This window comes from Trichoplusia ni, chromosome 18 (assembly GCF_003590095.1).
Source record: "Trichoplusia ni isolate ovarian cell line Hi5 chromosome 18, tn1, whole genome shotgun sequence".
In the NCBI taxonomy this organism is placed as follows: domain Eukaryota; kingdom Metazoa; phylum Arthropoda; class Insecta; order Lepidoptera; family Noctuidae; genus Trichoplusia; species Trichoplusia ni.
In genome coordinates this window covers 5,977,257-5,993,443 of record NC_039495.1, presented here as the reverse complement: position 1 = coordinate 5,993,443, position 16,187 = coordinate 5,977,257, and the positions used below count along the sequence as shown (strand labels likewise).

Sequence of the window (16,187 nt, the reverse complement as noted above, 5' to 3'; positions counted from 1 at the left end):
CAAAATATTTAAATAGAAGATAAGATGTTGTCTGCAATTAATGACACGTGGTGACGTCATTTTAAAATAAACATTATTGTATTAAAAAGTATGCCACACGATGAAAAGTTTTGTAAAAACCTTATCGGTCCAAAAAGTGTGCCCATATTGTCTTTGGTTTCGGAGTAACAGGCAAAAAACCATAGGAACAGAGGGATTACTTTACCGCTCGGCTTAAAAGTGATTTAACATTATTATGACATTTTTTATAACCTTATCTTTAATTGACACATAGAAACGTAATTGTGGGTGATTAGGATATTTTTAGTTGCTACAGAAAAAAGAGTCTTATGAAAACGCAATAAGAGTGAAGGGTTCGTTTCCAAACAAAAATAACTGGGTTTTTCAACTGTTTGACTTATACTATCCTGTGTGTAGTATTTTGAAAATCTTATCGCGATTGTTTACAAGTTGATTAAATGAGAGGCTTTTGCAGTAGAGAGGAAAATGCGGGGGAACAAAACTAGGGATTACAAGTCTCGTGTGAGATAAAAGAGTTATCAAACAAGTTATAAATGTAATCTTGATTCGTATCAGTGCAGATAGTTATTTACAGAGCGAGCTGTTGATACCTTATCGTAAACACTTTAAGTGGTACAACGGAACTGTTTCCAAGTGATTTACTGTTTTCAAATGTCGTATTTTGGACCTACCGTCTCGTAGTTTTACCTAGTTTTCAAGGGGTAGAGCGTTTTCAACGCATGACAATGAGAATCTAAAGAGGATTTAGGAATTTAGGTGGCAGAAGAAACACGATAAACTGATCAAGTAAAAGGCTTGTCGGCTGAAGAACTCTACACGGTTGCAAGACATGAGCAGTGAGCTAGATAAAAATCCGGTGGAATAACTAGTAGGCCCCGTTGATCCCGGTCCTCACACATGAGGGACCGATTAGAGTACTTTGAGTCACCGTTACATTTTTCCTTAGGAATTGGCGAAACTATATTTTTTGCATACAGTAAGTTGTTTAAGGGAGATATCAAATTAAATGTTGTAGAGCAGCGTTTCCATTTCGCAACTGCATCAATTTGACTGGTTGTAGGCATTCTACAAAATATTTTGTATGACATTGAATAAATCCTACTACTATTATAAAGGCGAAAGTTTGTAAGTATGGATGTATGGATGTTTGTTACTCTTTCACGTAAAAACTACTGAATGGATTTGAATGAAACTTTACCACAATATAGCTTAAACATCAGAATAACACGTAGGCTACAATTTTTGAGGTTTCTAATGTGAGGTCGTAAAAAAACACATTTTTTGCGCTAACATTGCAAACGCTGACTGAATCCTACAAGATAGATAGAAGGCAGATAGATAGATAGAAGGCAGGTATAAATTATAACTTATATCTTCTAACCACGCGGACGAAGTCGCGGGCAACAGCTAGTAATAAATCTTTTACCTGGGCATTAGGAAAACAACAACAGTAGTGATCAGAACTGATTTGGTGTAAAGCTTTTGATGCCGACAGTAAGTATTGTACCGGATTTGTAATCGAGATCCATCATTATACGTCACTATTTTATAATTTGCATTTGGTGAGTCACCTGATACAGTTTTAGAGCGATAAATCCAATTTAAGTGCCGTATGTACATGAATAAAAAAAGTCAGATAGGTTTAATCGATTTCCCAGTAGGTATAGAAAAATACAATGAAAACCAAATTGAAAGTGAAATATTAATGTAAACAATGAAACTTTGGATTTTTTTTATTTTCTACCTAACTTCTTATTGTAAATTCGGGATATAATTTATATAATGATAGTTGTAAGTATTTAAATAAATAAATAAATTTACCTACTAACAAATTCTAGACCGGTTATTTTAGACTTGATACCCTGATAAAAACAGTAGGTATTTCAAAACGTCCTCACCAGACGTCCGGACGCACTTGTAAATGAGGATAATCAATCTCAATTTATTTCAGAATAAATACGCTTAAACTTTACCTAAATACTTGTTATAAATACCTGTACTAGATTTATTAAAACTCAAGCCTTTTCCTGCGACTTCGCCCGCATGGAAACCGCTTGTAGCTACAAAAAACATTGCTGTCCTTTTGTACAGTCAGATCAAATGCAGCCTTTGTTTTTACATAGAGTTGTCAGCTAGCTCCACACTTAATATCTCAAAATTAAGCCATTTTAGCGTGAAAGACAAACAAACAAACATGTTACACATTCATATTCTTTCGCCTTTCAACATTGGTGGAACATATCGTGTCGTACGATATAAGATAACGATCGTCAAAGTTAATACAAGACCTATACATTCACATAAATAGGGAGAGATTAGTCGGCTGCGAAAGAGTCGCGCGAAAGCACGCATGCGCGAATGTGACCACAAATAAGAAATACAAGATGAAACAACTTTGTATTGTCGTCGCGTTAGTATCCGTTTTCGGATTGTCTTTTCAAGTAAGTTTTTGTTCATTGTTTATGTTTGTTTTTTCTTATGGCAATCTGCTAATTGTTTTACCAATTTAGGCCAGTGTCGTGTAATGACCATACATGGAATTTTGAGAGTAAACAAAGACGTTCACATGTCACAGATTCAAAATAAATATTATTTTTATTTCCAGAATGTTATACATTTGGTAGTACCTACATAATATTGGAAAACTAGTCGCTTTAACAAGAGAATTTGTGTTGTAAAAACAATTCGAAACTTTTTCTAAATCTGTAAACAAGACTTTCGTTGCTCCGTATTTACGTTTTATTCTCATTAAACAATTTATTTATTTATCACCTATTGTTTGCGTTAAGTACAATAAAGTCCATTTCCTATTGGACTTAGGAAAATCCTTATTTAATGACAAAATGTGATAAAATATTTAGTTTATAAGTAATTCATTAAATGAGTATATTTTATATTAACTAGGTGCGACTTCGTCACTGCTGTTTAGAATAAAGTACTATAAAGCTAAATCAATTTTAACGCAAACTACAACTTCACTTTGCTCTAAATTAGCGCTTATTTTCGAAGGTGTATTTATCTCTACAAAATTGTGAAATTTCCCTATACTTAAAAATATGTTCATTTAGTACAAAGTAGCTCTTTTATAATGGATATCTTAGGAGATTTCACTCAGTAAAATATGACCACGCTGACTAAAGTCGCGGACAACGGCTAGAGGGTTAATAAAATTTTCTTTAAGAAATAGTCTTTTGAAAATAGCCGTGTCTCTATACGACCCCCGAGTTAATTGGACAATGAGTGCTATAGGCATGGGCGTAGACAGCCATAGGCTCAGGATGGGGCAGCAATCAACCCCCCTCTCCCGGCAGAACTACTTCTTCTACAAAAGTATTTTTTACATTCCGTGATCCTGGTTCTGAACACACTTAGCATACACAGGCCGCTTAAACGATTTTCGCTCATGATTAGCGAAGCCACGTTTTGCTTTTGACCCGCCGTAATGAGCTTAATGATCGTACTATTGGACAGTCGGATATGGCTGGACAAGAAAAATAGCGAGCACAGTTTTTACGCTCTATGATAAAATTGCATCAATTTTAAGAACTATTTGCTTAAAGTATTTACATATTATTGATATTTACAATCTACATGCACTTAAGTCGAGTAATACACTAAAAAACATCTCTTTTTGTATCTTTCTTAAGGATATTATCATTGTTGTCAGTTAAGCTCCTTATAGGTCAGAGCCAGGCTAGGGCAAGCGCCCCAGCTTGCCTCAGCCCATGGCTATAGGTAATGAAACAATGAAATAGGAGTAATTTTAAGATACGGAGGAGAACGATAGGCTGCATTAACAAAAAACGTAAATACGCAGTATTTATTTAGTTTTATTTAGGGCATCTTAATTAAAAATGACATGATTTGCAATTTAATATTGTTATTAATATAATAGATATTGTTAGACATTTATGTGTCTATACGCATTTTGGTGCAATCTTAAATACTTTGACGTAAAATAATTTATCGTTTTGAGCACTTTGTCTAGCTCTTGCACTTTTCATTTTTCACGATTTATCTGTGGTTCTCATTTATTTATACTACATACGACTTTAATTATCATTAGCTTCTTTTCGTATACACTATTTTGTAATATTATCACTAGATATTTACCTATATCACTTCAAAAATTTCCTTAACGTTATCAGTTGCATATTTGCATGATTGCATGCACTGCTGAAATTCCAAATCTTTTCCAACATCTCGTCCTGTTGACGCTATCCGTCACATTTGCTGTTTGTTTTCATATCTCTACAATCTGTGTCTTTCTACAGTAGCACTTACTATTTATACTTATTACATATTTTCATCTCTTAAGCCTTGAGAATGACTGTGGAAATTAAAATCTACATTTAAGAAAATAGTCCGTCGAATTCAGTCTGAAGGAAAACATGTTTAAACACCTTTTATAATATCATGTATCTTCCTTAAATATCTAAACATAATATATGCTACTACTGCATGACCAGTGACCGCTATGCTGAGGTCATTACCATCAGCATATCGCATATCACTCGGTAAGGCGCTCCCGTGGCTCTGGCTCAGGCAGTTGAAGGGGCCCGGTGTGTTTCTAGTCAATGGGAGTCAGACATATCCTCTCGACGTGCCCTCGGCGTGGGTTGAAGTCAGAGTTTCACCCCGGAGAAAAAGGTCATCACACAATTTGAGCGGTGCTTGGTGGTGGGCCTATGTAAAAGCTTACCGTATGGGCGGGTTTTATGTGCTCTTTGGCCCCAATTCTGCAATTTGCAAAGGCCGATAAATAAGTGAAAATTTACTTAAAATTACACTTTTCGTATTCTATTCAGCATCTTTCCTACACAATAATTGAAAATTCAGTGTGGGCCGATACACTCCAGATCAATACAATGAATTTCCAATCATTTAGTTGGAAAAATGCTTAAGGGAATAGGAATAATTTCAAATTTAATTCATTCATCGGCTCAAATATGAGAATCGGGGCCCAGGATAGAGAATAGACTCGTCGGAGAATTTAGGGGAGGTCTTTGCTCAGCTGTAGGCCATAGAAACCTAGATAACAACAGTACCTATATAAGCACTAAATTGTGTTATTTTGATAAATTGAATTCCTGGATCCTGGTATGACTGCTACTGTTGTGGAACTTGTGGAAGATCGAAGGGCTCTACACGGAAGTGTTACACAGACACAGTATTCTCTCTCTTTCGAAACTGCAACATTCTAACTATTTCTAACTATAAAACGGAGTGATAGGTCACAGATAAGTAACAGCATGTTTGTGTTGCTTAGGAAAAGCGCGTGGGCAGTGCGTGATGAATTGCAACGACCACACGCGGAAGATGAGTAGAGACCAATTGAACGAGCGTTAGGGTTTCCAATATATCTTTCAAGAAGTAACATTACTTTGTCAATTTTACCGGAAATTAGAGTATGCCTCCTATAAAGAAAAACGAGACAGAGGTTTACATAGAAAAAATACGGGAACAATTATTGTTGAGTAGAGAAGGGAGCAGTTGCTATATACCCCTTTTCGCTAAGAAATAATTGATACCGTGTTTTTTCTATTCTCAAATTCGTAGAATTATTGTTAGGTCATAGTTCGTGTTTCTAAAATCACATACATTTCACATTTGTTACGGTTTTTCTTATTTATGTTATAATTTCAAAGGTAAAGTAAATACAATGTATGTTGTAAGTGTTGCGAATTACATTGTGTTCATAATATAATAGAGGTTTAGTATTTTTATATTGTTTTTGTTTATTTTTAATATAAACATGTCAAACTTAGAACAGGTTATGATAGCCTGATAGATTATGATTTTTATTTTAGTTTTCGTTTTTTTTTAAATCCGGAAAAATAGTGTCGTCTTCTTCCTGCCTAGTAAGATTGCTATCTTTATTCTTTTCTACCGCCTTTCAGTATCATAGACCTCCATCGACTCGCAGATTATTTTCTCCATTCAATACTCCATTTATTTTGGTTAAAACTAGATTAAAATGTTTTGTTCCACTATTTGGGGCTGAAGACTTTTGGGTTTCAGAGTGGCAAATCGAAAATATTTGATTTGTTTATGGTAATATAAATTCAAAAATTAAACTTATTTTTTTATGTAATAATATTACCTACATGAAGGTCTATTTAGATTTTAAATCTATATCGCTGGGTCTGCTCATGATTAAGGACTCCGGTTGGGTCCGAATTTGCGTCTTGTTCTCGTCTTAAACGTCATACTTAGTACGAATAAGCGTAGGTACTTTAAATAATCATTAAGAGTCCGACACACCCGCCTCGTCGAAGGAGGTCAGTGCCAAAGAGGATTCCCCTGTCAAATCAAAAAGGGGAATAACATGACGTAAGACCATATGAAGTGTGAATGGTACTATTTTCCTTATAGTCCTTATATCTTTGTCAACTTTTACCTCAATTACCAGAAATGCTGGCTTTTGAAATATTTTAATTTAAACAGCTCAGATATTTCACCCTCAGGCGGTTGGTAGGCCCCTTAGCAACGAAAAAACACCATTAATTCAGAATTAGAGGTATATGAAGTATTGTTATCCCACAATGTATAGCAACTATGTACAATTGTTTACAATTACAATTTATTATTATTTCAGTGACATATTGACACTTAAATAACACGTGTATTATTTACTGCGTGTTGGCTAAATCATAACATTGATTACATATTTAATTATTAATAGGATTATATTGTTGGCACTAGATAATATTATATGATATTAACAATATTCTGAAATCTCATAAATCCTCCTTTTTTGGGTAGACGACAAGTCCGAATGAAAAAAAAAATAGCTTTCAAACTTCGACAAATGTCTTATAAATAACCGTTACACCTTGTATTCAGACACGTTCTAGGTCAACGATCTGTTGCTAAACATTTTAATAATATTATTCTTAACAATCTCTTTGGCTCATTAGCACGAGCTGAGTGCATTCATTCATAAAAACACATTCATCTCCCGCCAAACCTGCACTCCTAGTCCATAATCACCACGGCATGCACAAAATGAAGCCGAAATTACGAACAGTATTTCATAAAACGAACTGCATATTACTATCTCTTTTCAACAGCGTTGAGCTAAAGAGAGATAGCGATAGTAATCGGGTGTCGTCAGACATTGCAGTTGTTTTGTAGTTATGGATTCGAGCCAATTTGATTCAAGATGGCTTTTTACGCGCTCATTCAATATATTCAATTAAATTAATGATTCTAAATTTGTTTAGAAGATAAATAAGATTTAGATTTAATCGCAGCGTTGACGGTAAGGTCATTGCACTTTAGCGAGGACAAGAACATTCATATAAAATGTAGTTTCTACTTTTTAGCGAACATCTAAATGTTAGATCAAAAGTATTTCTTTCAAATTTTGTTTCATCAATGTATTCTCGATAACTATAAACATAGTTGACCTCTGCATGTCTTCCTGTGTTGCTTTATGCGTTTGACAATTGTTTAGGTAAAACAACACAAAAAAGCAAAAGTTTGTAATAAATTATGCAAATTTTATAATATGTCAAAGCTACTGAATCTAATCCAGCCGCCAACTAAGCGCCCTGGAAAGAAAAGCAGCGCAACAAACATCTCATCATTGCGCTGTCAATTCTTTACATATTTTCTAATTTGTTGGCAAGATTCAGTAATCCTTATATTTATCATAACACCACGATCGATAAATGTAGTCTCTACACAAAAATCAATTAATTCCTTAAATAACACTGAATCTTAAACTAACTCTTCTTTATTCAAATATCCATTTGACATCATGCCAGTATTACCCTAATAGTAACTATATCTAATAGGTTTCATGAATGAGGTTTCACACTATTTATCACAAATGAGGTTTCAATTAAGATTCAGCAATGTATTCTCACGACCATTTCCGAAATATACTTAAACATGATTAAAGATAGAGTAAGTCCGATTTATAATAATTATTTTTCGAGCATTGAAAAGTCAGAAGTTAGTATCTTGAACGCTCTCAATCTATATGAAATCTTTCTCATTACTTCATCCAGTTACAAAAACAGTGATGGATTGGTGGTACTGTTGGGCTTCCAAGTCCTAGGTCGTAGGTTTGAATTCTGACACAAATTTTGTTTCGAATTCATTTGCGTGCTACAGAGTGAGCAATTATCGCTTTCTAAACATACATCGTAAAGGAACCGGCATGACTGTTACTGAAGTAATTTAATAACGTTGTAATAATCTGTTTTCAGAAATCGACGCCACAGGACACTCACTATGTAGCAGCCGTAGTTGAGTACCACAGATTGACCACCAATGTTCAAAACAACACCGCTAGATACGTCAGTCTAATCCAGGAAGCTGCAAGACAGGTACTAAGCTTTGTTTCTACTGCGCGAATAGCCAAGTGGCAATTTTCACCCACTGAGTGATGTATCGCGGTTTCGATCCCCGCCTATGACGAGCGTATTTTAGTGATCCACAAATGTTCTGTCTGGTAGAAGTGTGGCTTGACTTGAACGTTAGTGGCACAAGGAATAAATTCTGTAGAGAGCGTAATAAAAAAAAAATCCTTCAGTGAATCTGGGGGCTTCCAACTCTTCTTAAAGTAAGTCTTGCAGTTGTGGAAGAGAGACTGCGCTGTGCGTAGTGCCGTCTCGCTTTCATTTTTGCGGTTTTATTTTAAGAGGACTTGTTTAGAACTCTTGGTTCGACACTTATGCATGTCCAATTCTATGCCCGTTTGTTTTTTAAAGTAGCAAAGTAATTTGTAATAAATATTTTTTGTCATTTAAAAAGCGTTTTAAAGACAATCTATAATAAAGCAGATAAGATATTGAATTATTGAGGAAGCTTCGCGATATGGTGTAGGAAATAATTTCTTGGAATTGTTCTTTTATGATTGAAAAAATGAAAAACTGTAAGGCCAGGTTAAAAAAAAACTATTCACTATAACACTCCTACATATCGCTAGGCATCCTTGATGGAAAGTAGCCTTCATGTCAAATTGTTTGTAATTTTTTTATTACTCGTAGTATTATTTTTTTTACTTCTCATAAAATTGAATCTGTGTCCAGAATGCTGACATAGTGGTGTTCCCCGAGCTGACCCTTACGAACGCGCAATATACATTCGAGGTGCCCATCAACGGGCTGGTGAAGGAACAGCCTGTACCAGCTCTCTACCCTTCTGGATATGATGAGGTAAGTATTTGATAGTCTTGGTACTTTAAGAATCAAGATTGTGTCCCTGTAGATGAAGGATAGGCTCTCTGGGTGCTGTCAATTTTGCTTCGACGTTCATAAGTGTCATTTGTTCTGGGGTCAAACTTTTTAAAGTTAATTAATCTAAAAAAGTGTAAGAAAATAATATATATTAAGTATATCAATATTAAAACAACTTCTGGCTGACAAGATGATAAGGATGAAGTGGAGCTTTGTGTTTTTTTTAATTCGCACCCATATTGTAGACACTTAAGACTTACTTCTGGTTACGCCATGTATTTGTTAGGAATTTCAGAAAAAAACTCCATCTTAAAATGTTTCAGGCGATCACAGCGATATCACAAGCGGCTTTAGACAACCAGATCTACGTGGTGATCAACGGCCGCGAGAGTCTGGACTGCAGGCTCGCAGCCACTAGGGCTGTGGAGTACTGCCCTGAGGAGAAGGCCTACATCTTCAACACCAACGTCGTCTTCGACAGGAAAGGGGCCATCATTGACAGGTAGGAATTTGATTTTTCTTCATATAAATTAAATAGTACATTTAAATTTTCTCAGTAGGTGTAAGAATAGGTGGAAATGAAATTGATGGCTTTAAGTAATTGCAAGAAATTGATAAATTTCGTCTAGAGAATCATGATATTTGTAAAGAAAATATTAAAATTCATCACAGTACTTTTATGATACCCTTTCAGATACCGCAAAATCAACTTATTCGGGGAGGTGGCTCATACGCCCGCCTTGAGGCCTGAACTGGGCAAGTTCACGACGGACTTCGGTGTGACCTTCGGGCACTTCGTCTGCTTCGACCTGATGTTCCAGGTGCCAGCCATACAGGTCGTCCAGAAAGAGAAAATTAAGAACGTCATCTTCCCCACCATGTGGTTCTCCGAGTTGCCATATTTATCTGGTATGCTGTGAATTTTTATGCTGGCGTACCAAGATCCTTATCCTCACTGTTATTTTTCTTGCGACTTGATAAACAACTTGATAAACTTGAAGTATCGTGGAATCGAGACGACTAAATCCAATTTATTTCCAGCTGTTCAAATTCAAGAAGCGTACGCCTACAGTTTGGACGTCAACTTCTTGGGTGCAGGAGCCAACAACGTACGAGTTGGCAGCGCAGGTAACGTACAAAACATTTGAGAACTTCAAATGCCTTGATACACTAAGATTTTTGTCAAACAGTAAGGATCAATTGACTTTTTCCAGGTTCTGGAATATACTCTGGAAAAGCTGGTGCCCTTATCAGCACAATGCCGGGAGTATCGGACACTCGTCTTCTTGTTGCCAGAGTACCTAAAGTGCCCGGACAAGTAAGTTTAACTGGCATGGTCCTGTCCTGATATTATCCATTTTAGAAGTAAATGCGACCAGGGTCTTATTCAAATGCTTGGGAACACAGGTCCCACATGTAGCAGACAGAGTTTTGATATAATTTAAAATGTCATGTGTGGTGCCCGCTGTACGGGAAAAGAGACATATTGTGGAATCTCTAGTAGATAAAGCTAGCTAGTACATAACATCAAAAACTAGTTAGGTTAGGGAACGCTACAGGCAATGCCATCCATATTTGAATATGAGTAACTAGAATGACAAAATTATACTATTGTGTTAAGTAAGACAGTTGACCGAAATTACCATTGCAAAATTGACGTAAATCGTGTCGTAGTTTTCTGATTGGCTCGCTAGCTCAATATTATGCCTAATTATTGTTGTCATTTTATCACAGATTACAGAACCATTCCCGGGTCCGATCTATGACAACCCCACGACTCATGACAACTTGAAGTTGATCATCGACCCCTCTCTGGCCTCCCACAAAAGCAGACTGCTGGTACCAGGGTTCCAGGAGTTCACGCTAGAAGACGGTGACGTGTCATGCACATTCAGGGTCAATATTGGGCGCAGGACTGGCAACGAGGTAAGTTGATACGATGGAGGAAATATCGTACTAGTTGCAGTACATTGTCTGGGATGATATGTGACGTTTTATAACAGAGATACGCTGACCCGCAATGTATTGCAACTCTTAAGATTTTCTCGTCTCGTAAAACAGTATCGAAATAAAATCGTAACAGAACAAACAACTAACTACAAAACAATCTATATTTTCTTCTTGGATGCTTCAGAGTAGCTTCTTTATTGCATGATGAACGCACGACGCACGTATTTTTATATGCACGGGAGTTTTTCACTTGGTTCTTGACTCATTTTACTTCTAGTGCTTAAACTGCAAACGTAATATACTAAATTGTAAAGAGATGACATCACTTGACCAGACACGTGACATCGACGAAGCTTCTATGAATTTGGTTTACTAATTTGATAATTTAACGCTCTATGGGCGCTATACAGAAACATTTTTATAACGTACTTATTAAGTTCATAGTCAACAACCATTGGAATGCGGAAAGCTGAAAGGTGGGTACGTGTCTCCATATAAAATCGTTACAATATGGACATAAAAATAATTCGTTCTTTTAAAATAAGGTTTGTTTCAATATTGCACAATGCTTGGTAAAACACATTCTACTTGGCGACACGGTAGCAAAGCAATGAATCCTCTTATTTATTTTCCCTTTATTATGTTTCTAACGTCACGAAGTCATACATATTCACTTATATACTAAAGTGTGGGCTTTTCAATCTGGTTTGCATGCTCAAGGTAAGTTATATTGGAATATTTATTATTGAGTCTATTTTGCACGTGATTAACATCTTCATCCTAGTATAATATTTCGTTACCAATTTCTACACAAGAAATAATAAACGTTTTCTTTATTAAAAACATCTAATCTATTCATAGGGTTTTCGGAAAATCTGGTCAATTCAAAGTCCATGAGTCGAATTTTGCACATCACGACAACATCACGATGGTTTTTCTGAAAGGTCTGGTGCCTGTGGTTCTTTCGCTACTCTAGCCGACTAACAACATAAATTTAATATCTACTACAACCAAAACAACACCCAACAGGCTATCCACCACCGCGCCTACATCCACGACGGCATCAACAAATACGGATTTAATGAGATCGGTTTCATAGGCTGCGCCCTCGTCGCATGTAAGAATGATAACGTCACAACGTGTCCATACAGGTATATACCATTAAGTTTACTTGTACCTATTAGAGCTGGTATAATTGTAAATAAAGAAAAGTGGGATACAAAGTTTATTTGAAGAGGCTACCCATGCGGAACAATCAAACCTCCCTGGAGTGTGCTCAAATAAATATATATTAATATTTAGTATAAGAAGTATTGTATAGCTTAGTATAAGAAGTGGTTGGAGAATTTTCATTCTTTACTCATATAATACAATAGTTATAGTATGTACAAGTTCTAAGAAAGTCCATTTCAAGAGAGTACTAGGGGTATGTTCGGTTATAAATCGTCGGATAATTCTACCCAAATTAGTAACTCGATTTTGGAATTTATAATCACCATCGCGTAAAGATGACGGTGCACTTACGGCGTAAAACCCCTAATCTCTTTCTCAACTGCATAAATCTTGGTTTAAGATGATTATAGGCTATTAGATCCGAATTTACATAAAACCATTTTTTTTAATCAACTATAAACTACCGTATGATTTATGAAGTTAATTTACAATCGTAAAGCTAATTATAATTCTCATCATTTATTTTAGTTTCAGCAAAGACGAAGCAAATATTGTTCAAGAACTTGAAATCGAGATGAAAACTTACGGAAATGATTTCAACACGACCATATTCTGCAACAACATTCAGTACTTCCCCTCATCGGTTAGAACCAACAAGTTTCCCTTGAGCCCAAAGAATTACACGTACACTGTCACTGCTGAAGACAAATGCATATCTATGATTCCCAACCAGAATGGGATCCCTACTTGTCAAAAGGAAATAATCAGTAAGAATACCAGGAATAGAATTAACGTGAAGCTGGGAGCGCCGCAAAGTGATTTGATAACTTTTGGTGCATGGGGTAGGGTGTACGCGAGGGATGCGGACCATAACGCAGAAGCAACTCCAGAAGAACTGAAACGTATGGATGAGTTGTATGGATTGTCGGATTACTAGGCTGCTATGGCTGCTATTATATTATTAAGTGTGTAATCAGGTATTGGTGTATAAAGAGCTAAAATAAAATTAATTGTAGTAATTAGTCTCAAAAACGCTTGTTCACGCATTGTAATTCGTCTTGAATGCACGGATAGCTGAGTGGTTGAGGTCACCGCGCCGAACCCTCTAAGCGTGACTTGTTTCGGGTTCGATCCCCGAGTGAGACGACCATTGTGTGATGCACGAATGCTTGTCCTGAGTCTGTGAGAGCACCCGCGACAAAAATATTAAAATCCTTAGAGCGGAATTAGTTTTATAAAAAAAAATGTGTGACCTATTGCGAAGTTTCGCGTTGCAACAACTTTGAGACTTTTGTTCTTTACACTCTCCCTACGTTTTTTGACAATATAAAACAATGTAATGTAGTAAATAAGTACATACACATGTTAGTCCGTAGGTCCGTAGATAAACGACGATTCTGCATTTCTCGCTTAATTAAATAGCGTTGTCGGTGGTGATTTAAAGTGCTTACCTAAATTGAATATGCCAAAATCGTCTCACTTAATTTTAGCTTTACGTGATAATTAAGAATCTCATTTTTTATTAAATAAGTGACTATTGAAAATAAGGGTGTATTTAGACAACAAATGTATGAAAAAATTTAAATCAATGTTTTAAAGCTTTTAGATCAGATCATTGTATTTTCTACCTGATTTTGTAATGGATTTGTCATTGTTGTCAATCTTGTATTTTTTGTTGATCTATTTTGAATTAAATAAATGTAACTGACGTGCACTTTCTTGTAATTTATATAATGTTTACCTCACTTCCAAGGATACCAAGGAAATAATTTCTAAGTAAGTATGCGTAATAAAGGTATGACTAAGTCTTGGTACCGAGCGATGTTAAATTCCATTTTATGGCCATTTTCCATATGAGTTCCTTCATAACAATGTTCTTGGGTAACTAACATACTTACTACCATAGCCTAGAGAAGAGGAGTCTGACACTATCCACTTCCTAGGGTTTTCAGGAAGTGGATAATGTCAGGCGGATTCCCCCGCTAAAATAAAAAAGCCCTGTATAGGCACTTTCGTCTAAATCTATCTCTATTCTATTTTTCGCCGGACTATAAATCCTCTATTTATAAGATAGAACTTCTCTCTTCTGTTAAAACTACGGGATATATTATCAAAAGATGAATAAATGATGGAACATATTATGTGATATCCGTGGAATCTATTTAAGAAGAACTAAAATATAGAGGAATCGCTAGCACTGTTTTCTTCTTGAATCCAAAAACAAATTCTCCTTTCTCTCCATAGTATACACCAGTACCACAAAGACTAATCATGTTTATATGACAGTACTACAGATACAGAGCGGGTGCGTTCAGCGGTGTTCGTTCGTTCTCGGGGGTGGCGACCGGTGGCATGCGAGCCTGCTCTGTGTACGCCTGTACCGGAGATGAGAGGGATACTTGTGGCATGAGGTATGTACTCTAACATGGCAAAACTTCTGCTTAAATATGGGCAGTATCAATGGATAATAGCGAATAGTCGTTTGGAAGAAATTGTAGCTCGTTAACCATCAAATCTATTTGCCATGCTTAAGATAGACACTATTCAGGATAATTACAAAGTTAAAGTCTGACATTTTGGGGAGAGGAGGGACCAGGGTTGTAGAGTACATGTTTAGATGATAATTAAGCTTAGGTCCCTTTTTTTTTGTTAAAAAAGAATACTTTGCTTTTTCTCAGATTCTCCCCTTACGTGGCCAACGCAACAGCTATATTCATGGAACTGACCATTAGGGCAACGATGCCGACTCCAGTCGTGACCGAAAACCTGCAAGCCGACGGATCTGTCGTATACCCTGTTTCCTTATCTGTAGCCACATTACCTTTGGAAACAAGAGAATATTCATACGCGAAGGTACCTTCCGGAGATAGGACCCTTCACATCTATAGTTTGGAGAACAAAGCAGCAGAGTTGTATTCCTTTGCAGTTTGGGGAAGACAGTTTAGCACTGACGGACAAAACGCCACAGACCCGATAACAGATGGCGCTAGTGTTCACTTCCTAAGTCACTTTATGCTGGTTTTGGTGGCAATTGTTTTAAGGCAATTTTAAGATGATCGATTTACTTTTTTGTTACGTTTTAAATATTTTTTCGACTATGTTCAGTCAAACGATGTCGATCAAAGATTTGTTCTTGCCATAGTTTTTTTTTAAACAGTTTCGTTGTAAGTTCGTTTTATGCTCCAAAACGTAAAAAATGCTATTTAGTATTAAATTGATGACGAGGATTTGATAATAGCAAAGATGTGCAAGTTGGCAGCTTACCAAAGATAAAATGTAGAGTGGGGTAAAAAGGGAAATTCAGAATATAGACAAGTGGCAGAGACTTCATGTTAACAATCTTTTTTGTGGAACAAAAAGGATAATTTTCAAAATCAGAAAATATTTAAGAACTATCTAAGTATAGATGGTTTTGTAAGCACATTGATATTAAAAAGATATTTGTGCCTTCTGATAAGGCATAGAATTGTGTTAAGTACCTGTAAAGATAAAACTTTGGGATTGAATTGGTTTTTGATTTTTCTTACATACCCTTATCCTGGATACCTAAATTGCAAATATTACTCCATTTTCCACCAGCAGCTTAAGCGTTGTAATCTATGCTGATCCTTCTTTGTAGGGGAAGAGACGACCATTACTTATTAGTTTTGAGTCTGGATGAGGGTGGCAAAGGGCCGTAGAAATTGACACGAGAAAGGTGAAGCCTGTGCCCAGCAGTGGGAGGACAAAGGCTGTGGATGATGATGATGATTAAATATTTATGTCGCTAGACTTTGTAGGTTATCTGTTACGTAACAAAATTAATTAAAATTTCCTACACCATCTATTTTGTAACCATCTATGGTACTACTA

The 16,187-nt window shown here is 36.1% G+C and overlaps 1 protein-coding gene across 2 annotated transcripts; it reads left to right on the top strand.

Annotated features, from left to right (window-relative positions):
- The first annotated feature begins 2,303 nt into the window (after positions 1–2,303).
- Positions 2,304–15,523, top strand: LOC113503225 (vanin-like protein 2). Of its 2 annotated transcripts, none has more exons than XM_026885119.1 (10): positions 2,304–2,462; positions 8,241–8,360; positions 9,066–9,191; positions 9,536–9,714; positions 9,907–10,121; positions 10,254–10,340; positions 10,427–10,530; positions 10,947–11,138; positions 12,192–12,313; positions 12,864–13,327. In XM_026885119.1, exons 1-10 carry the CDS (start codon positions 2,406–2,408, stop codon positions 13,270–13,272), a joined length of 1,611 nt encoding a protein of 536 aa, XP_026740920.1. In that variant the 5' UTR covers positions 2,304–2,405; the 3' UTR covers positions 13,273–13,327. The 2 variants fall into 2 exon arrangements, with proteins under 2 accessions (XP_026740920.1, XP_026740921.1); XM_026885120.1 differs by lacking the exons at positions 12,192–12,313; positions 12,864–13,327 and adding exons at positions 14,622–14,746; positions 15,014–15,523 and having other exon boundaries at positions 2,347–2,462.
- Positions 15,524–16,187: the final 664 nt, after the last annotated feature.